Source organism: Cervus canadensis, chromosome 17 (genome assembly GCF_019320065.1).
Source record: "Cervus canadensis isolate Bull #8, Minnesota chromosome 17, ASM1932006v1, whole genome shotgun sequence".
Classification (NCBI taxonomy): domain Eukaryota; kingdom Metazoa; phylum Chordata; class Mammalia; order Artiodactyla; family Cervidae; genus Cervus; species Cervus canadensis.
Window position 1 is genome coordinate 7,389,190 of NC_057402.1, and position 17,774 is coordinate 7,406,963.

The 17,774-nt window shown below is 61.8% G+C and overlaps 1 protein-coding gene across 3 annotated transcripts; it reads right to left on the reverse strand.

Moving 5' to 3' along the window:
- Positions 1–333: 333 nt before the first annotated feature.
- NUDT14 (nudix hydrolase 14) lies at positions 334–7,528 on the reverse strand. 3 transcript variants are annotated; one of them, XM_043434285.1, is made up of 7 exons: positions 7,314–7,426; positions 6,628–6,798; positions 5,767–5,885; positions 4,313–4,356; positions 3,740–3,804; positions 3,324–3,561; positions 334–611 (listed from the first exon to the last, which is right to left on the reverse strand). In XM_043434285.1, exons 4-7 carry the CDS (start codon positions 4,327–4,329, stop codon positions 371–373), a joined length of 561 nt encoding a protein of 186 aa, XP_043290220.1. In that variant the 5' UTR covers positions 4,330–4,356; positions 5,767–5,885; positions 6,628–6,798; positions 7,314–7,426; the 3' UTR covers positions 334–370. The 3 variants fall into 3 exon arrangements, with proteins under 3 accessions (XP_043290220.1, XP_043290221.1, XP_043290219.1); XM_043434286.1 differs by lacking the exon at positions 6,628–6,798 and having other exon boundaries at positions 7,314–7,437; XM_043434284.1 differs by lacking the exons at positions 5,767–5,885; positions 6,628–6,798 and having other exon boundaries at positions 7,314–7,528.
- Positions 7,529–17,774: the final 10,246 nt, after the last annotated feature.

The following is a 17,774-nucleotide window of genomic DNA, read 5'->3' on the forward strand; positions in this document are numbered from 1 at the left end:
AGGGGGCATCGGCCCAGCCCTGGGCAGGGAGGACCCAGGAGCAGGGAGCATGCGCCTCTGAGCCTGTCCACGCCCTCTCCTGCCGTGACTGGCTCAGCCACCGCCCCCAGGGATGGCCTGACCCGACACCATCTTCCTGCCTCTCCCCCGCCAGCCAGTGGCGCTGCCCAGGCCTGGCCTAGCCCTCTGCCAGCGGTCAGCTCCCAACAGCCCCCCAGCACAGCCTGCAGCAGGCGCCTCTGCTCAGGGGGAGCTGAGGGGCTTTCATGGAGGCCTCACTCTGCCCTGCCCCCAGCCCAGCCCGGTCACAGCTCAGAGTCAGTGGGCACAGGCGAGAGTGATGCAAGCCTTTATTGGGTCTGCGGGACTCTCACTGGGGACCCAGGCCAGGGGCCACACAGCTGAAGAACCACGAGATACCAAAGATCACGCCGAGGGTCTTGGGAACATCCGGGTTGTCCGCAAAGGCCCGGGCGCCGTCCAGGGGCAGGTGCACCACCTCGATGAGCTCTCCCTCCTCAGCCAGGCCCCCGCCTGGGCCTCCCCGCTGGGCATCCGTCACCTCCGCGTAGAACATGGTCTGGCTGGAGCTGGTCAGTCCCACACCAGACCTGCAGGTCGAGACAGCATGTGCTGAGGGGTCCACACAGGCCCCGCCGGCCACCCCTGGCCCTTCCACAGTCCTCTCCTGTCCACCCTTCCAGCCCCTGGCAAGCAGGGTTCCAGGAGGTTCCGGGGCCCCCAGATCCCCACGCAGTATCCCCTCGAGTGTGGGGGAGACCTGGGAACATGCTGGATGTGACGAGGCTGTGACCAGGCTTGTGACTTGCAACTGGGTACATTAGGTCAGGTGATGAGGGATTCTGCAGATGTAATTAAGGGACCTAATGAGCGGAATTTAAGTTCATCAAAAGGGGGATGATCCTGTGTGGGTGTGACCTAATCAAGAGAGTTTAGAGATCAGTGACGGGAAAACTCAGGGAGATGCCTGAAGACAAAGCAAGCTGCCTCGCTGCTGCCGGAGGGCCACGGGCCAGGGTGTGGAGGGCCTCTAAGAAGCCGAGGGCCAGCCAGGAGACAGCCCACAGGCACGGCCACGAAGAGCTTCAAGAGGACCCAGAACCCAGCTGATGCCTGGCCGCAGCTTGTCAAGCCCTCAAGTGGTGGGCCAGGTCCCCAGCAACCACGCAGTGAGAACGTGGGTGGCTGACAGGCGGCCCCCGCTCTCCCGCGGGCCCTGCCGCTCTGCCCAGGCTGGGCCAAGCCAGTCCTCGCCCCACCGGGCAGAGCCTGTCCATGCCCAGGGCTCCGGCCGTGCAGCCTGCGTCTGTGAGCACTTGTAGGGTAGGGTACCCACTCCAGGCCGGGGCTCACAGCGGGGATGGGGGGTGAGATCCCAGGACCAGGGCTCATAGGCTGGGGGGGTGGGCGTCAAGGACTCCCCTTCCTTCCTGGATGGCGGCCAGGAGTGGGTTGCTGGCCCCAGGGAGGGGGATGGGCCAGGCAGAAGGCAGGGGCGCAGACTGGGCCGGCGGAGGTCAGCAGTGGGTAGCCATGGTGACTGCTGGCCTTGAGAACAAGGTGACGGACAGACTGGTCTGGACTCCAGAGGGGAAGGGCCCAGAACAGTGTACAGGGGAGAGGGAAACCACGGGGTGTCTGCGAAGTCCAGGGGATAAGGGGGACCTGGGTCTTGCTGAGGCTAGCTGAGGCCAGCCGAGGCCTGCGGGGTGGAAGAGCTCCCGGGATACTGGGGCAAGGAGCAGAGGGGCGTCTGACCCCTTCCCAGCTGTCCTACCCTCGGTGGGGCCACGCCCAGACTGACCTCACCCAGCTGCTTCCTCCGCCCTCCGGCCCCTTATCTCCCCCGGACCCTTCCTGAAGCCCATTTCCGCCGGCGGCCACAGCCTGGGCTTTGATGGAAGTCACCGTCTGCGGGGTTTCCAGGCCCCGTTTCCGCCGGTGTGTGAAGGAGACCGGCGCCAAGAAGAGTGTGCCCTGCCAGGCCGGCACGGCCTCCCCCTGCTCGCTCAATCACGCCCCCGGCCGCGAGACCTCAGGCAAGCGCAAGGCCGCGTCACCTGGGACGGGCCGGGGCCCCAGAAGGAAGCCATGGGCCCGGCCATGGGGCTGTGCGAGCTTAGCTCTGGCTTGTCCTGCTGCCGTCCAGCTCCCAGGGCGAGGAGCTGCACTGGTCTCCTCTCCCCCTCCCAGGCCTGCCTCCCCTCGTCCCTAAAATGCAGTCTGAGCTGACCGCCTGCTGTCCAGAACCCTCCGTGGTTCCCCAGTACCCTCCGGATCATGGCCCAGGGGCAGGGGCTGCTCATCCCCTCGACCTGAGCCTTTTCCACAAAGCACCCCTGCCAGGCCTCCACGCAGACTCACCCCTTCCAGGGACCCCACCTGCCCAGGGCACGTCCACGTGCCTTCCTCCTGGCCTGCCCACTGCTTCAAGCCCTACCTGAAGTCAGGGCCCCTGGATTCTCTCAGCCCCTGGACCGCCAGCCCAAAGGCTCAGAGACCAGTGACCACTGGCCAGGTACACGGAGGATGCCTGCAGATAACTGAGGCATCACACCAGGTGTCTGACCCTGGGGTGCAGAAACCCCGCCTGGAGCGTGGAGGTGCCAAGCCCTGCCCCATCTCCTTCCCAAGACTGAAGGCCATGGACGCCTGGCCAGGCCAGGATGTCGCTGAGGCGGCCCCGGGCTGGCCTGGGGGGCAGAGCTGAGGCCCCACCCCTCTGGAGAAGGCTGCTGGGGGTTGGGGCTCCGCTGGAGACCCTCCTTCTGCTCGGGACTTCGCCAGGGCTGGGGACCCATCGCCACACCCCCAGGGCAAGGGTGGGTTTCACCTCACATCCCGTCCCGGAAGGTGTCCCCAGGGGGAGTGGAGTGGCTGGCAGACACCCGGGCTCTGGTAGGGGCAGGCCGCACGGCGACCCCTCCCCGGGAGTGCAGAGCTCCAACCCTGGCCCAGGACCCGGCCCTGCCCTCCCTCCTGAGCCGCTGTCAGAGCCCTCTGTGACTCGCCCCCACCCCCAGCCCCCGTGCCTAATCCCACAGGAAGCAGGGGCATCTGTGAGCAGCAGCTGCCACCGGAGCCAGCCACACGGGGCGGGGCAGGAGGCCTGGGGGGCCACAGTGGGGCTGGGGGCCTCAGGTTCCAGCCAACCTTCTCCCAACCCCGAGCTGCAGAACAAGGCAGAATCGCCCTGCTTGCACAGCCCTGGGGACGAAGCGCTCACCGCCCTCCCCCGGCGGCCTGTCCCAGCCCGCCTCCAGGGCCGTCTGACCGCAGGCCGCCCTCCCAGCCCCACTCACTTGTATGAGGCCACCCGGCGAAGGTCAGAGGGCGCCAGGCGGTAGCCGCACTCCTCCCAGGCCTCCTTGCAGGCCACCTCTTCCGGTGAGAGCCCGGGCTGGTCCAGGAGGCCGGCGCACAGCTCGTAGGTGACCCCTGCCGAGCCAGGCAGCGCCGCGGGCAGCGCCCGGGGCCCATCCAGCTCCACAGCGGCCAGGGACCCCGGGAAGAGACGCTCCACCTCGCCAGCGTACACGGCTGGTGGGGGGAGGCGACCGCGTCACGGCCTGTGGTGGCCGGCTCCACGTGACCCGCTCTGGCCAGACCCCCCTGCCAGGGCTGTTTCTTTCAGAGCCCCCTCCCAGGTCTGCACGCTGACCCCAGGACCCCAGGGGACTGAATGTGAGCCCGCCGGCCTCCCCGCCCCCAACCTCACCTGGCCGGAACTGCTTCACCAACACCAGGCTCCTCCGGGAAGAGTTGAACAGGAGGATGGTCACGCTGGGGACAGGGGGGAGTGGGGTGGGGGGGACGGAGCTCAGCATAGAAGCACGCCCTCACCTCGCTGCCCTCCTCCACAGCCCTGGAGGGTTGGGTCCCTTGCTCAGATGGGCAGGCTGAGGCCCAGGCCAGGTCAGAGCTCGCCAGGGTCACAATGCCAGGTGAGGACCCAGGCCTCCTGTGTGTGCCAGGTGGCAGGAGTGGGAAGGACACGCTGGGCAGCTGGACAGGCTGGGGGTCGCAGCAGCTGAGGCCGTGGGAATGACGGGACACGTGGGCCCTGCAGTCCAGCTGCCGCAGCCACACACCTGAAGCCACACTGCCCCCAGCCCATGCTCCTGGCATTCCAGGCTAAGGGCACCTGCGCGGCCCGCACGGGGCCCCTCGGTGAGAGGCAGGGAGAGCGGGGCTGCTCAGAAACGCAGAGGGGGCTGCGGCTCCTTGCCCTTGGGCCCCGTGTCCCTGCCAGCCTGGGGCTTCCCTGGTGCCAGCCAGGCCAGGCCCTCACCTATCGTGAGTCTTCATGAAGTCCCACGACTTCTGGGCGCCATTCTAGAAGAGACAGGGCAGCGGCTGGGGAGTGCTCCAGGGAGTGAGGAGGCCCCGGGGACCCACTGCAGTGTCTCCTCCCAGGGAAACCAGTCGTGGCCCAGGGCCCCTGGGACCCAAGAGGTGCAGCGGGTGGGCAGGGGGCGTCCAGGGCAGCCGGGTGCTCCCCAGGAGTGATGAGAAAACTGGAGCAAGTGGTGGGGAACTGGGGAGACACTCGCTGTCACCCAGACTGGGAAGGACCACGGGGTGTGGAGGGCCCCAGGCAAGGGGTGTCCCGAGTGAGTAGAGCAGAGATCAGGTCTTCATGGCTGAAGCTCCCTTGGGCGCCTGGACAGAGGGCTACGGGAGGGCTGGGGGGGTGGTCACAGGAGTAGTTGGGGGGTGTGCCAGCGCCCGGCAGGAGCTCACCCCGCGCATCGGACGTCAGGGGCGTGACTGGACAGGGACCACCCTCTCCCCAGCCCGGTTCCGGCCCTGGGTTGTCTCTCCCGTGGCCCATGGTCCTGTTGCTCTGTCCCTTCCTTCCGCCACCCTGCTCCCCTGCCCTGGGTACCCTGCCCCAGTGCCTCCCAGGGCTCCGGGCGGCATCCGGTGAACAGAAGGCAGCGCGGAGCAGGGGCCCAGGCCGCCAGGGGCAGCCAGAACCGAAGCTAACGCGGTTCCAGGCAGCAGGAGGCGTGAGGGGCTAGGACCCTGCCAGCTGGGCCGTTCTCCCTGGCCCTGAGCCCTCCTCAAAGAGGTCTCTGAGGATGAGGCTGGCCCTGGAGCCCGAGAGCCCAGCCCCGTGGATACGAATCACCAGCTTGCTTAGCCCAGTGCCCTTCAGCCTCTGATCCAGCCCTCTGCCCTGGTGAGCTGCTGGCCCGACACATGGCGCCCTGTCCAAGCCACTAAGTGGACATGAACCTGAGCACCAGAGACAGAAAGTGCAGCCGGGGCTGCAGAAGAGAAGACAGTGAGCAACAGCCTCTGTGAGGACTTCCTGGAGGAGGTGACACTGCACCAGGACTCAGAGCAGAAAGGGCCTTCCTGGCAGGGGGACCCGACAGGCAGAGGCCCGCACGCTGGTCTCAGGGGAGATGGGGAAACTGGGCTGAGCTTGGCCTGAAGGCAGGAGCGTCCTGGCGGGGCAGCAGCTTTGGTTTCCGGGGGGAAGGAGAGCTGACGTCCTGTGCTGTGCCGGACGGGCTGCCCGGGAGGCCGTTGTGAGGCACCACCCCCGAGAGGCAGGCCTGGGCCTGCCTGCAGCCTGGCCACCCCAGGGCCGGCCACCCACCAGGAGGGGTTCCAGGGAAGGCCTGTCCCCAAGTCTGCTAAGTGCCGGGTTGTCCCCTGCCTCCCTCAGGGTATGTGTCACCCTGCATTGGTTTCAGATACCCTCTGGGATCAAGATCACAACATCAGTCAAACCTGAGGTCCAGGCAAGGTGGAGGGGAGGGTCCAGAGAGGTCCACTGAGGCCCAGGCAGCCCCTCCTGCAGGACCCCCACCCAGGTGGTCCGGACCCAGGCCTGGCTCATCTTCATGGCACTGGGAGGGGGAACAGGACTGGAGTGTAAACACAGCCCCTTCCCCTTCAGAGCCATGGGGGTGCCCTGCCTCAATGACCAATCTATCCATCCATCAGATCTCCCCTGGCATAGCGGCTACTGAGCAAAGTTGCAGAAGCCCGTTGCTGACATTCACCACCCAGCCGTGTCCCATGGCCCCCTGCCTGTGCCCACTGCAGCCCGCCACCCACATGGGCTCAGCTTTGGTAACTAGCACCCATCCACCTTTCACAGGAAGTGGAGGAGGGTGCCACAGCCAGAGGCCACAGCGGTCAGGTGCCTGGACCACCCTGTGCCCACCTGCTGCCCCCAGAGCCCTGGCCCCTGGGAGCTGTGTGGCCACAATCAGGCATCCTGGCCCCAGGCCAGCACCAGGGACAGGGCGGCAACCTCCACGTCCCGGTACTCTGCCCTCACACCGCCCCGGCTTCTGCCCCAGGCCAGTGCTGCCAGCCTGGGTCCAGCCTGGGGACAGGACTCCCTGTCCCCTAGGGCCAACGGGACAACAGCAACGAGGGTGGACGGGGGTGCAGCCTCTGTCAGGCTGGGGGTCAAGAGGGCGTCATAGTTTGGAGAGAGGAAGGGGCCTGGGCCGGGGGGAACAGGCTGCTGCAGGCCAAGGGCGGTCAGGCAGAGAGAGGGTCACCAAAGACCTGCACCACCTGTCCTGACTGAGGGGCAGCGAGGGGCCCACAGACCTCGCTATGGGGTGCGATCCTCACCTGGATGGCACAGTGGACTCCAGGGGAGCTGCACGCAAAGGGTGGGGGCCCAAACTGGACAAACATGTGTTTCCTGTGAACCTACTCCATGCACGGCGCCAAGGGAGGCAGCCGTGGTACCGCACTGCCTCCTGGGGAACGGCAGGAGGAGGTGATGCCCTGGGGCAGAGCCTGCAAGGACGGCAGGTGGAGACACGGAGGAGGCAGCCTGGGGAGCCCACCTGGAGAGGCTCTCCAGTGCACACCCCCGTCCTCACTCAATTCGCCTTCTTCTACCCAGAATGGAGAACACCACCTCCAGGAAGCTTGCCCCGACTTTTGGGGCGCCCAATATGTCCCAGCACAAAAAGAGCCGGGGCTCAGCAAAGTCTTTTCGGAGGAATGAGTGGTCCCTCGAGGTGTCCCTGCCCAAACCGTCCCCGACCCCGACGTTCAACCGGCGTGTGAACCTGGACTCGGGCAAAGCGCTCCGCCGGGAGGCGAGGCCTGCGGGGCGGGACCACGAGACTCGGGGCTTGGCTCCTGGGCCCGGAGCCCGGCTCCGGGAGGGGGCGGGGCTGCGGGGCCGCAGGCTGGGGGCGGGGCTCCGGGCTCGAGGGTGGGCGGGGCTCCGGGCCGAAGGCGGGAGGGGTCCCGGGGCGGTGTCCGGCCGCGCGGGGAACGGAAGGCGCGGAAGATGCGCTCACCTGGCGGTAGTGCAGCGTGAGCGGCAGCAGGTACGGCGAGGCTGAGCAGCGGCTCACGGCCGCCCCCTCGATGCGCTCCATGGCGGCGCGCTGGCGCGTCCCCTGGCTCTGCGCATGCCCAGTGCGCACGGCGCGGGGCGGTGCCGAGCGCGGGGCGGGCCCGGGGTGGCCGCTGCTCGCGTTCGTGCTGGTGGGGCGGCGGACGCGGGGCGCTCCCGGAGCCCGCAGGCTGGGAGCCGGGCAGGAGGCGCGCCCGCCGCAAGGTGCAGTCGGCCGAGCATGCGGCCGGCGGGGCGGGCGCGGCTGGAGGTTTGAGGGGCGATCGCCGCTGCCCGCCGCCCGAGGGACTTGGGCATCTTGGTCGCTAGAGAGCGACGCGGCGCAGCTTGGGGGAGGGGGCCCGAGCCGAGCGGACGTCTCCCCCGCTGGGGTTGACCAAACCCGGGGGCGGGGAGAGAAGCCGGCGCCGCCGCCGCGCCCCCCAGAGAGGAGCGTTGGGGGCCGCGCGAAGGGTCATCCTGTGGGCGGTGGTGGCAAGAGTGTAGACACCTCTGGAGGCCTCTGGGTGGAGGGAGAGAAGGCTCTGGAAAGAGGGCAGGGCGAGAGGAGCCTGAACCTGCCCCTGAGGGAGGAGCTGCCACTCCTGTTTGGGGCTGCTACCCTCCCCCCGCCCGTGCCCCTCCCTGCAGTGGAAGGCCCCTCCTTCCTTGGGTGTGGACCTCCCAAGACCCGCTTCAAATGCAGCCACTGCCTCCCCAGAAGTTCAGTCGTGTCCGACTCTTTGTGACCCCATGGACTGCAGCACGCCAGGTCTCCCTGTCCATCGCCAACTTCCGGAGTTCACTCAAACTCATGTCCATTTAATCAGTGATGCCATCCAACCATTTCATCTTCTGTCGTCCCCTTCTCCTCGCGCCTTCAATCCTTCCCAGCATCAGGGTCTCTAAAAATGAGTCAGTTCTTCGCATCAGGTGGCCAAAGTATTGAAGTTTCAGCTTCAGCATCCGTCCTTCCAATGAATATTCAGGACTGATTTCCTTTAGGATGGACTGGTTCGATCTCCTTGCAGTCTAACGGACTCTCAAGAGTCTTCTCCAACACTACAGTTCAAAACCATCAATTCTTTGGCGCTCAGCTTACTTTATAGTCCCAACTCTTACACCCATGCGTGACTACTGGAAAAAACCATAGCTTTGACAAGACAGACGTTTGTTGGCAAAGTAATGTCTCTGCTTTTTATTATACTGTCTAGGTTGGTCATAACTTTTTTTCCAAAAAGCAAGTATCTTAATTTCATGAATGCAGTCACCATCTGCAGTGATTTTGGAGCCCCCCAAAATAAAGTCTCTCACTGTTTCCCCATCTATTTGCCATGAAGTTATGGGACCAGATGACATGATCTTGAAAGTGAAGTTGCCCAGTCGTGTCTGACTCTTTGTGACCCATGCCCACCAGGCTTCTCCATCCATGGAATTTTCTAGGCAAGAATACTGGAGTGGGTTGCCATTTCCTTCTCCAGGGTATCTTCCCAATCCAGTGATCGAACCCGGGTTTCCCACATTTCGGGCAGATGCTTTACTATCTGAGCCACCAGGGAATCCCTGGTGGGGATGATCTTAGTTTTCTGAATGCTGAGCTTTAAGCCAATTTTTTCATTCTCTTTTCACTTTCATCAAGAGGCTCTTTAGTTCTTCTTCACTTTCTGCCATAAGGGTGGTATCATCTGCATATCTGAGGTTATTGATATTTCTTCCAGCAATCTTGATTTCAGTTTGTGCTTCATCCAGCCCAGCATTTCTCATGATGTACTCTGCATGTAAGTTAAATAAGCAGGGTGACAATATACAGCCTTGACTGGCTCCTTTCCCAATTTGGAACCAGTCTGTTGTTCCATGTCCAGTTGTAACTATTGCTTCCTGATCTGCATACAGATTTCTCAAGAGGCAGGTCAGGTGGTCTGGTAGTCCCATCTCTTTAAGAATTTTCCAGAGTTTGTTGTGGTCCACACAGTCAAAGGCTTTGCATAGTCAATAAAGCAGAAGTAGATATTCTTCTGGAACTCTCTTGCTTTTTCAATGATCCAAAGGATGTTGGCAATTTGATCTCTGGTTCCTCTGTCTTTTCTAAATCCAGCTTGAACATATGGAAGTTCATGGTCCACGTACTGTTGAAGCCTGGGTTGGAGAATTTTGAGCATTACTTTGCTAGCGTGTGAGATGAGTGCAATTGTGCGGTAGTTTAAGCATAATTTGGCATTGCCTTTTGTTGGGATTGGAATGAAAACTGACCTTTACCACTCCTGTGGCCACTGCTGAGTTTTCCAAATTTGCTGGCATATTGAGTGCAGCACTTTCACAGAATCATCTTTTAGGATTTGAAATAGCTCAACTGGAATTCCATCACCTCCACTAGCTTTGTTTGTAGTGATGCTTCCTAAGGCCCACTTGACTTCGCATTCCAGGTTGTCTGGCTCTAGGTGAGTGACCACACCATCGTGATTATCTGGGTCGTGAAGATCTTTTATCTATAGTCCTTCTGTGTAATCTTACCACCTCTTCTTAGTATCTTCTGCTTCTGTTAGGTCCCTACCATTTCTGTCCTTTATTGATCCCATCTTTGCATGAAATGTTCCCTTGGTATCTCTAATTTTCTGGAAGAGATCGCTAGTCTTTCCCATTCTATTGTTTTCCTCTATTTCTTTACATTGATCACTGAGGAAGGCTTTCTTATGTCTCCTTGCTATTCTTTGGAACTCTGCATTCAAATGGGTATATCTTTCCTTTTCTCCTTTGCCTTTTGCTTCTCTTCTATTCATAGCTATTTGTAAGGCCTCCTCAGACAACCATTTTGCCTTTTTGCATTTCTTTTCCTTGGGTGTGGTCTTGATCGCTGCCTCCTGTACAAGGTCACGAATCTCCGTCCATAGTTCTTCAGGCTCTCTGTCAGATTTAATCCCTTGAATCTATTTCTCACTTCCACTATATAATCGTAAGGGATTTGATTTAGGTCATACCTGATGGTCTAGTGGTTTTCCCTACTTTCTTCAATTTAAGTCTGAATTTGGTGATAAGGAGTTCATGGTCTGAGCCACAGTCAGCTCCCAGTCTTGTTTTTGCTGACTGTATAGAGCTTCTCCATCTTTGGCTGTGAAGAATATAATTATCTGATTTTGGTATTGACCATCTGGCGATGTCCATGTATAGAGTCTTCTCTTGTGTTGTTGGAAGAGGGTGTTTGCTATGACCAGTGCGTTCTCTTGGCAAAACTCTATTAGCCTTTGCCCTGCTTCATTTTGTACTCCAAGGCCAAATTTGCCTGTTACTCCAGGTGTTTCTTGATGGACTATTACTCAGCCATAAAAAAGAACAAAATATTGTCAATTGCAGCAATGTAGGCCTAGTGATCATCATACTAAGTGAAGTAAGCCAGACAGAGAAAGACAAATACCATATGATATCACTTATATGTGGACTCTGAAATTTGGTACAAATACAGTTATCTACAAATGTAGAAAACAGACATGGTTATCAGGTGAGGAAGGGGGAAGGGATAACTTGGGAGATTGGGACTGACACACACACTGTTATATGTGAAATAGATAACTGGTAAGAACCTAATATATAGGACGGAGGACTCTACTCAATACTCTACCATGGCCTCTATGGGAAAAGAATCTAAAAAAGAGTGGATGTATGTACACATAGAACTGAGTCACTTTTCCATACACCTGAAATTAGCACAACATTGTAAATCAGCTATACACCAATAAAAATTTTAAAAAAGGAATGAAATTCTGACACGTGCTATCACACGGAACAGCCTTGAAGACGTTCTGCTGAGTGAAAAGGCAGACAGAAGGTCCCGTGTGATATGAAATGTCCAGAATAGGTAAACGCATGGAGACAGAAAGTAGATTGGGGTTGCCGGGACTGGGGGAGCAGAGAACAGGGACAGTGTGCTTTCTGGGTGACAGAATGTTCTGGAACTAGGGAGACAACATTGCCAATGTGCTAAATGCCAGTGAAGTGCAGAGGAGAGACAGTTAACGTGGTGTGACTTTCAGTTCCGTTTTCTTAAAAAAGGAAGAATACATCAGGGGCTTCCCTGGTGGTCTAGTGGTTAAGGGTCTGCCTTCCAGCTCAGCGGGTGTGGGTTCGATCCCTGGTCAGGGAACTAAGACCCCACGTGCACAACTAGGGAGCCCGCATGCCACACTAAGAGCCCGCGCAGCTACAATAATTTATTTAAAAAAAAAGAAAAACACATCAGTGAGACTGTTCAGGGGCATTCCACGCTGGCTGGAACTCCCTGGCCTCTGGTGGTGGGACCAGACCAGGTCCCCGCAGGCTACTGGGGCCCTGGGGGCAGGAGAGGGGTCTGGAGTGAGACTGGAGACGTGCTTCTGGGGGCCTGCTGGGCTCAGGCAGCTGGGAACTAGGGCTCGGGGTACACTGGGACGCGAACACCAAGGGCAGCAGGGGGCTGGACTGAGGGGCCCAGGTGACGAGGCGCCATCCACAGGGACCTGGAGGAGCAGAAGGAGGGGGTGCCGTGGCTCCCAGGGGAGCCTGCTGGGCTGGGCTGGGCCCCTCAGCAGCACCAGGAGCCTGGGAGGGGTTTAGGCAGGAGCGTCGGGGGATTGCCATAGCCGCCTGCTGGGGAGGGCGGGAGACCAGTGCGAGGGGCCTCGGCCGCTGTCCAGAGCGGAGTGGCCTTGGGCCCCGTGGGAGCGAGTGCGGGAGGAGGAGGGAGTGGAGGACGGAGCAGGGTGAAGGCCAGGGGATGCGGGCCACACCCCGGGAGCCCGCCCGAAAGCCCCCTTCGGGTCTGGGGGCCTCAGAGACCTGGCCTAGCTGTGCTAAGAGTGGACGTGGAGACCCACACACACGCGCACACACACACACACACACCGCGGTGAGCATGGGGTCAGCGGACATGGAGACCCCCCCACAAGCGCACGCACACACATGCACGCACACACACACACACTGCAGTGAGTGTGGGCTGAGTGGACGTGGAGACCCCCCCACACGCGCACGCAGACACATGTACACACACACATACACGCGCGCGCACGCACGTGCACACGCGCGCACACACACTCTGCAGTGTCCGTGCCCCAGGGCCGCTGGGACAGACCGCCGCAACCTTGGCGGCCTAAGACGGCAGGGACTGGTTATGCCGAGCCGTGAAGGCAGGCCTCCCTGCGCTGAGGCGAGGGGAGGGCAGGCTGCCTCCTGGGCTCCAGGGAGAGCGGACGCTGGCCTCAGCGAGCTTCTAGAAGCCGCTGCTCTCTTGGCTCCTGGCCGGCACCTCCACCTTCTTCACAGCCAGTGACACAGCAGGCCTGTTCCCGTCTGGACTCGGACCCGCCGGCTTCCCCTCAAGACGACCCCGGCTCCCTCTACACAACCCTGGCCCCCTCGTGATGACCCCGGCCGCCTCTGTAGCCCAGGACACCCCCCAGGGCCCTCCACTTAACCATGTCTTTGCCGTGTGAGGTTCCACACTGGCAGGTTCTGGGAATACCGTGTGGACACGGGAGCCAGGGCAGGATCCCAGGTGGGGTGCAGCCTGCTGGGCCCCTGGCAGGACTCGGGGGGCTCCTGCTGGCCACTGCCTCGTCTTTCCCTCTAAGAGGTGGGGGCAGGGTTGTCTGCCACGACTGGGGTGGGAGGAGAGGGTGGCTGCGCACGGTCCCACGGGACCGGGGCCCGGAGTCCCCGTGGGCTGGTGAGGGGCTTCCTGGTGGCCCCCGCCTGGGGGATGCCCCGGGCGGCGTCCAGCAGTCTGGGCAGGTGGATGGGTGGACGTCGGCTTCCTCCAGGGCTCAGCCTTTCCCAGAGCAGGTGATGGGCAGCCCGGGGGTCCAGAGGTCAGGCTGCTGGTCAGGGGGTTCCTGATGAGGGGGTTCCTCCGGCAGGGGCAGTGGGGGCTGGCGGGCCGCGGGAAGCCCGGGAGTCAGGCTGCGGGTTTCAAAGCAGGCGTGGAGCTCAGGCCTGGACATGGGCAGAGCCAGAGGGGTCAGGGAGGGTCAGGGTTGGGGGCGTGGGGCTCCAGGGGCACCCACCTCCATCTCGTTCTCCTCCTAGGCAGCGCGCCCCCACCCACCAGTATCTCCCCATCAGAGGATGGGAGGACCGGCGGCCTCCCCAGAGGCCTCTGCACTCTCGCCCTGACCCTGCTCCTGCTCAGGCTCGGAGCCCCTTCCCTCCCTCTGGCCTTGTCCCTCCTGCCCTGCCTGGCCTGGGTGCCCAGGCTCCGCCGTGGACTCGTGGAGCTGGGGGAGACGTGCTCAGGCCCTGGCACCTTGGCCTGCAGCCCAGCCCTCCTGCTCGCCCCGACCCACCCTAAGCCCCCAGTCCCCTCTCCACGCCGTCCAGCCCCGGCCCTGCCTGCCGCCCACCGGTCCAGGTCGGATCTGGGGTCTGTGTCTCCTGCTGCAGCAGCCCCACCCCTGCACCTCCAGGTGCCCAGCCCCTCCCTGGAGCCTCCCAGGCTCTGAGAAGGGGGTGCCTGCTGTCCTCCGCCCTTTCTGGGGTCGCTCAGAGCGCCCGCGGCAGCTCACGGGCAGCTGTCGTCCTCAAGGACGGCTGAGCTGGGGGCGGGTGACACAGCGCCCCTTACCACTCAGGCTCATTTCTCTCAGGGGGACCCCGTGGGCCTGGGGAGGAGGTGGACTGCCTGGCCGGGCGGGGGTCCCTGAGGGTGGCCTGCCCCCTCTCCCTGGCATGGCCGAGGTGGCTTCCTGGCCCCCAACCCATGTGGGATCTCCCAGGACAGAGTGGCCTGCAAGGGCAGGGTCGGACGGAGCGGAGGCAGCGGGACAGCACCTGGCCCACGGGCCAGAGTCCCTGGGCGGATCTGGAGGGCTGCAGGGGCGAGGGGAGGGCTGGGGCCTCATGGGGGGTGGGGGGCATGTGTGCGGGCCCCCGGCTCTGACCTCACTCTGATCCCCCTCAGCGCCAGCTCCTGGATGTGCACAGGCTTGGACTTGCAGGATTCGCCCTGGGCCGGGGGCGGGATGAGGCCCGGCGTTCCCAACCCCCAGGCGCCCCGGGGTCTCGAAGGGAAACAGCGCAGCCAGGAGCCCCAGGAACGCGCGCGCCCCACTGCAGCCGGGTCTGCCCGGAAGGCACGAGCCCGGGAACAATGCCCTTCGTGTGACAGACTTTCCCTCCGTGGGAGAAAATAGAGCTTGATAGAATGGCGATTTCCTGCATTTGTGCTATGCCAGAGAGTGGTTCACACAGGGACCTCCCACAAAGAGGAGCTCCTCGCCAAGTCGGCTGGACCCCCGTCCTCCAGGCCCCTGCCCTCCTCCCAAGCCTCAGCTCCAACCCTAGCAGCTTGCTTACATGCAGAGGGGCTGGCAGCAGCAGGGCTGGGAGGGGCATGGGGGCCTTCCTGGAGGAGGGCACCTTGGACAGAGTGGGCCATGAAGACAGCTTCTCAGGGGACAGAGAGTCCAGGGCAGAGCAGATGGGTTGCCACGGTGAGGGCAGGCCGTGGGCACTGCCGTGGGTGGAGGGCAGAGGTTACAGGGAGGCGTAGCAGCAGCTGAGACTGGGCCTCCTTCCACGTTCTGAGTGAGGAGGGGGGCGGCTTGGAGGCACCCCTGGATATGGCGATGCTGAGTGCTTATGGCCCATGAGGGCCGCCACGGGCTGAAGGCCCCAGTACCTCTGTCCTGGTCAGACACAGAGCCCAGGGGACCACTGACCTGCTGAGGCGGGCGGGCAGGATCCTGAGGGCACCCCTGGGGTCTTTCCCTTCCCTTTCCCAGAGTAGGTTTGTGGACAGGGCCTGGGAAGAGGGGGTTTGATCCGGAGCAGGGCGCCTGTGGCCAGGACGGAGTGCCAGGCCCAGGCTCACACCGCGGGGTTCTTGGGCCATGAGCTGAGGACGCCATCTCCACCCACCTCTTCCCTGAGGACAGGCCACCGGCCGGCCCTCATGCCCAGTAGTTCCAGTGCTGACACACCCTCCAGGGCACACAGCCTGGCAGGCTGTCCCGACCTCCGTGTTTCAATCTTTCTCTGTCCCTGGACATAGGGACTCAAGTGAGCTACGAGCCGCCCACCACACCCCAGCCCAGGGGGGCCACCCTGTGGTCACTGGCCTCTTGGTCTCTCCTGGGGGAAGCCCTGGCTGACCACCCTCCTGCCTTCTTCTGCGGCTTCGGCCACTCCCACACCTAAAGCCCACCACGGCCACACCTCTCCTTGGAGCTTACACCTCACCCCCCCCCCCATTCAGGGCCCAGAGCACAGAGGTGGTGGGATCCACTGCCTTGCCCTGGGAACACAGGGCCCTTCTCTGCAGGTGCTTCAGACAGCATTGCAGGGCAGGGCCTCAGGGCTGAGATGAGGCTTCCCTAGGATACCCTGCCTTTTCATACTGCTCGTGACGTTCTCAAGGAGAGAATACTTAAATTGCAAAAAAACTAAGACCATGGCATCCAGTCCCATCACTTCATGGCAAATAGATGGGGAAACAATGGAAACAGTGACAGACTTTATTTTCTCGGCCTGCGAAATCACTGCAGATGGTGACTACAGCCATGAAATTGAAGGATGCTTGCTCCTAGGAAGAAAGGCTATGACAAACCTAGACAGTGTGTTAAAAAGCAGAGGCATCATTTTGCCAACAAAGGTCCATACAGTCAAAGCTATGGTTTTTCCAGTAGTCCTGTGTGGGTGTGAGAGTTGGACCATAACGAAGTGCTGAAGAATTGATGCTTTCAAACTGTGCTGTTGGAGAAGACTCTTGGACTTGCAAGGAGATCAAACCAGTCCATCCTAAAGGAAGTCAACCCTGAATACTCATTGGAAGGACTGATGGTGAGGCTTCAATTCTTTTGCACCTGACTCGAAGAAGTGACTCATTGGAAAAGACCCTGATGCCGGGAAAGACTGAAGGCAGGAGGAGAAGGGGACGACAGAGGATGAGATGGTTGGATGGCATCACTGACTCAATGGACATGAGTTTGAGCCAACTCTGGGAGATGGTGAAGGACAGGGAAGCCCGGCGTGCTGCCATCCAGGGGCCACACAGAGTCAGACACAACTGAGCGACTGGACAACAGGACATCCAGCCTCAAGGCTGGTGGACAAGCAGCCCCACTGCTCCCCCACCCCCAGCGCTCCTGCTGGCCTCTGAGGGAGCAGTGGCGCACCGCAAGGGTGGGAAGGCCCCTCCTGCCCACTGCCCTGCTGCCCCTGCCTTCCCTGGGGCAGGCACCCTGCACGGGGTCTGGCCCCCACTCCTCGCCCTCCCAATTCTTCACAGGTGTTCCCCCCAAATCTCTTCCATATCAGCGCCCCACTTGGTCTTTCAGATGGGATCAAGTTCAGGTCGTCACCCCCTCTCCTGGACCTTGTGACGTCCAGGTGGCACGGTCCCCCTCTTGCTCTGACGGGTGCCCCAGCCGTTTGCACGAGCTCACTGCCCCTTGTGAAGCACTGGTACCGCCCTGGTGCGTTACAGCTGAACTCAGAGCGGGTTGAGGCTGCAGAGGCCCAGCACCACGGAGATGCACCCATGGTGGAGTCTGGGTGAAAACTCTCCCCGGGGCTCCTCGGGCCTCAGGCAGTGGCGTCCAGCACTCCTAAGACTTCTGGGACCAACTGCTCATGTTAAATCCCACCATTGGAAATAACCATAGTGATAGCCATGATGATTTTTTCTGGTTGAGTTGGACTGAGTCGGGGAGGGCTTTGCAGGGTGTAACACAGTGAGTGTGGGGTGAGGGGAATACTCAGAGGAAGGCACTGCAGTTCCAGGGCTCTAGGGAGGGGAGGCAGGCCAGGGCCGGCCCAGAGAGGTCCGTCCTGTGTGGTGGGAAGGGGGCAGAGGTTGGGTAAGGACAGGGGAGCTGTGTCTACCATCACCTCCTGCAGACCCCACTCTCAGCTGTGGGTGAGCATGTGACTGAGGCCGGGGCCTGGTGAGCGGGGACGGATGAGGAGGCCTGCCGTGGCCCCAAGTGGACCGCCTGTCCAGGATGGGCAGGACTGCTTGGCGGAACCCAGTGCAGGAGCAACAGGTCTGGCCCAGGTGGGGAAGTACCGGGAGCCCCGTCTCCCTCTTCCTCCTCCAGGCCACAGTCCTGCCCAGCCTGGAGCCCCAGTGGGCTGCTCCTCCTGCTGAGGCAGTGGAAGCTGAGTTCCACCCTCTGGGACTTGAGCTCTGCCTGCTGCTGTTCTTAACCTCGTGGAGCCTGTCACCCCTGACAAGGATCAGAGGAGGAGCACAGGCCTGCAAGGGGCACCCCTCTGCCCAAGGGTCGTCCTCCTCCTTCCCCGCCCTTCCCGCAGCTCCATGGGATCTGATTTCATGAGCCCAGCCCCCATCAGCCTTTCCCGGGAGTGACTGTTCTGGCTCGTCCGTTCACCCTGCAGACGGGCACATGGAGACCCAGAGGAAAGGGCTGAGCCGAGACCAGCCTTGCCCCTGGTC

Bases quoted from the DNA above. Each gene is read 5' to 3' on its own strand.
- NUDT14 (XM_043434284.1), bottom strand. From the start codon at position 7,394: ATGGAGCGCATCGAGGGGGCGGCCGTGAGCCGCTGCTCAGCCTCGCCG. The intron at 3,805-4,312 runs GTGAGGGCCTGG...CCCTGTCCCCAG, and splicing joins TTCATGAAGACTCACGATAG to CGTGACCATCCTCCTGTTCA. The intron at 612-3,323 runs GTGAGTGGGGCT...CTCGACCTGCAG, and splicing joins CGCCGGGTGGCCTCATACAA to GTCTGGTGTGGGACTGACCA.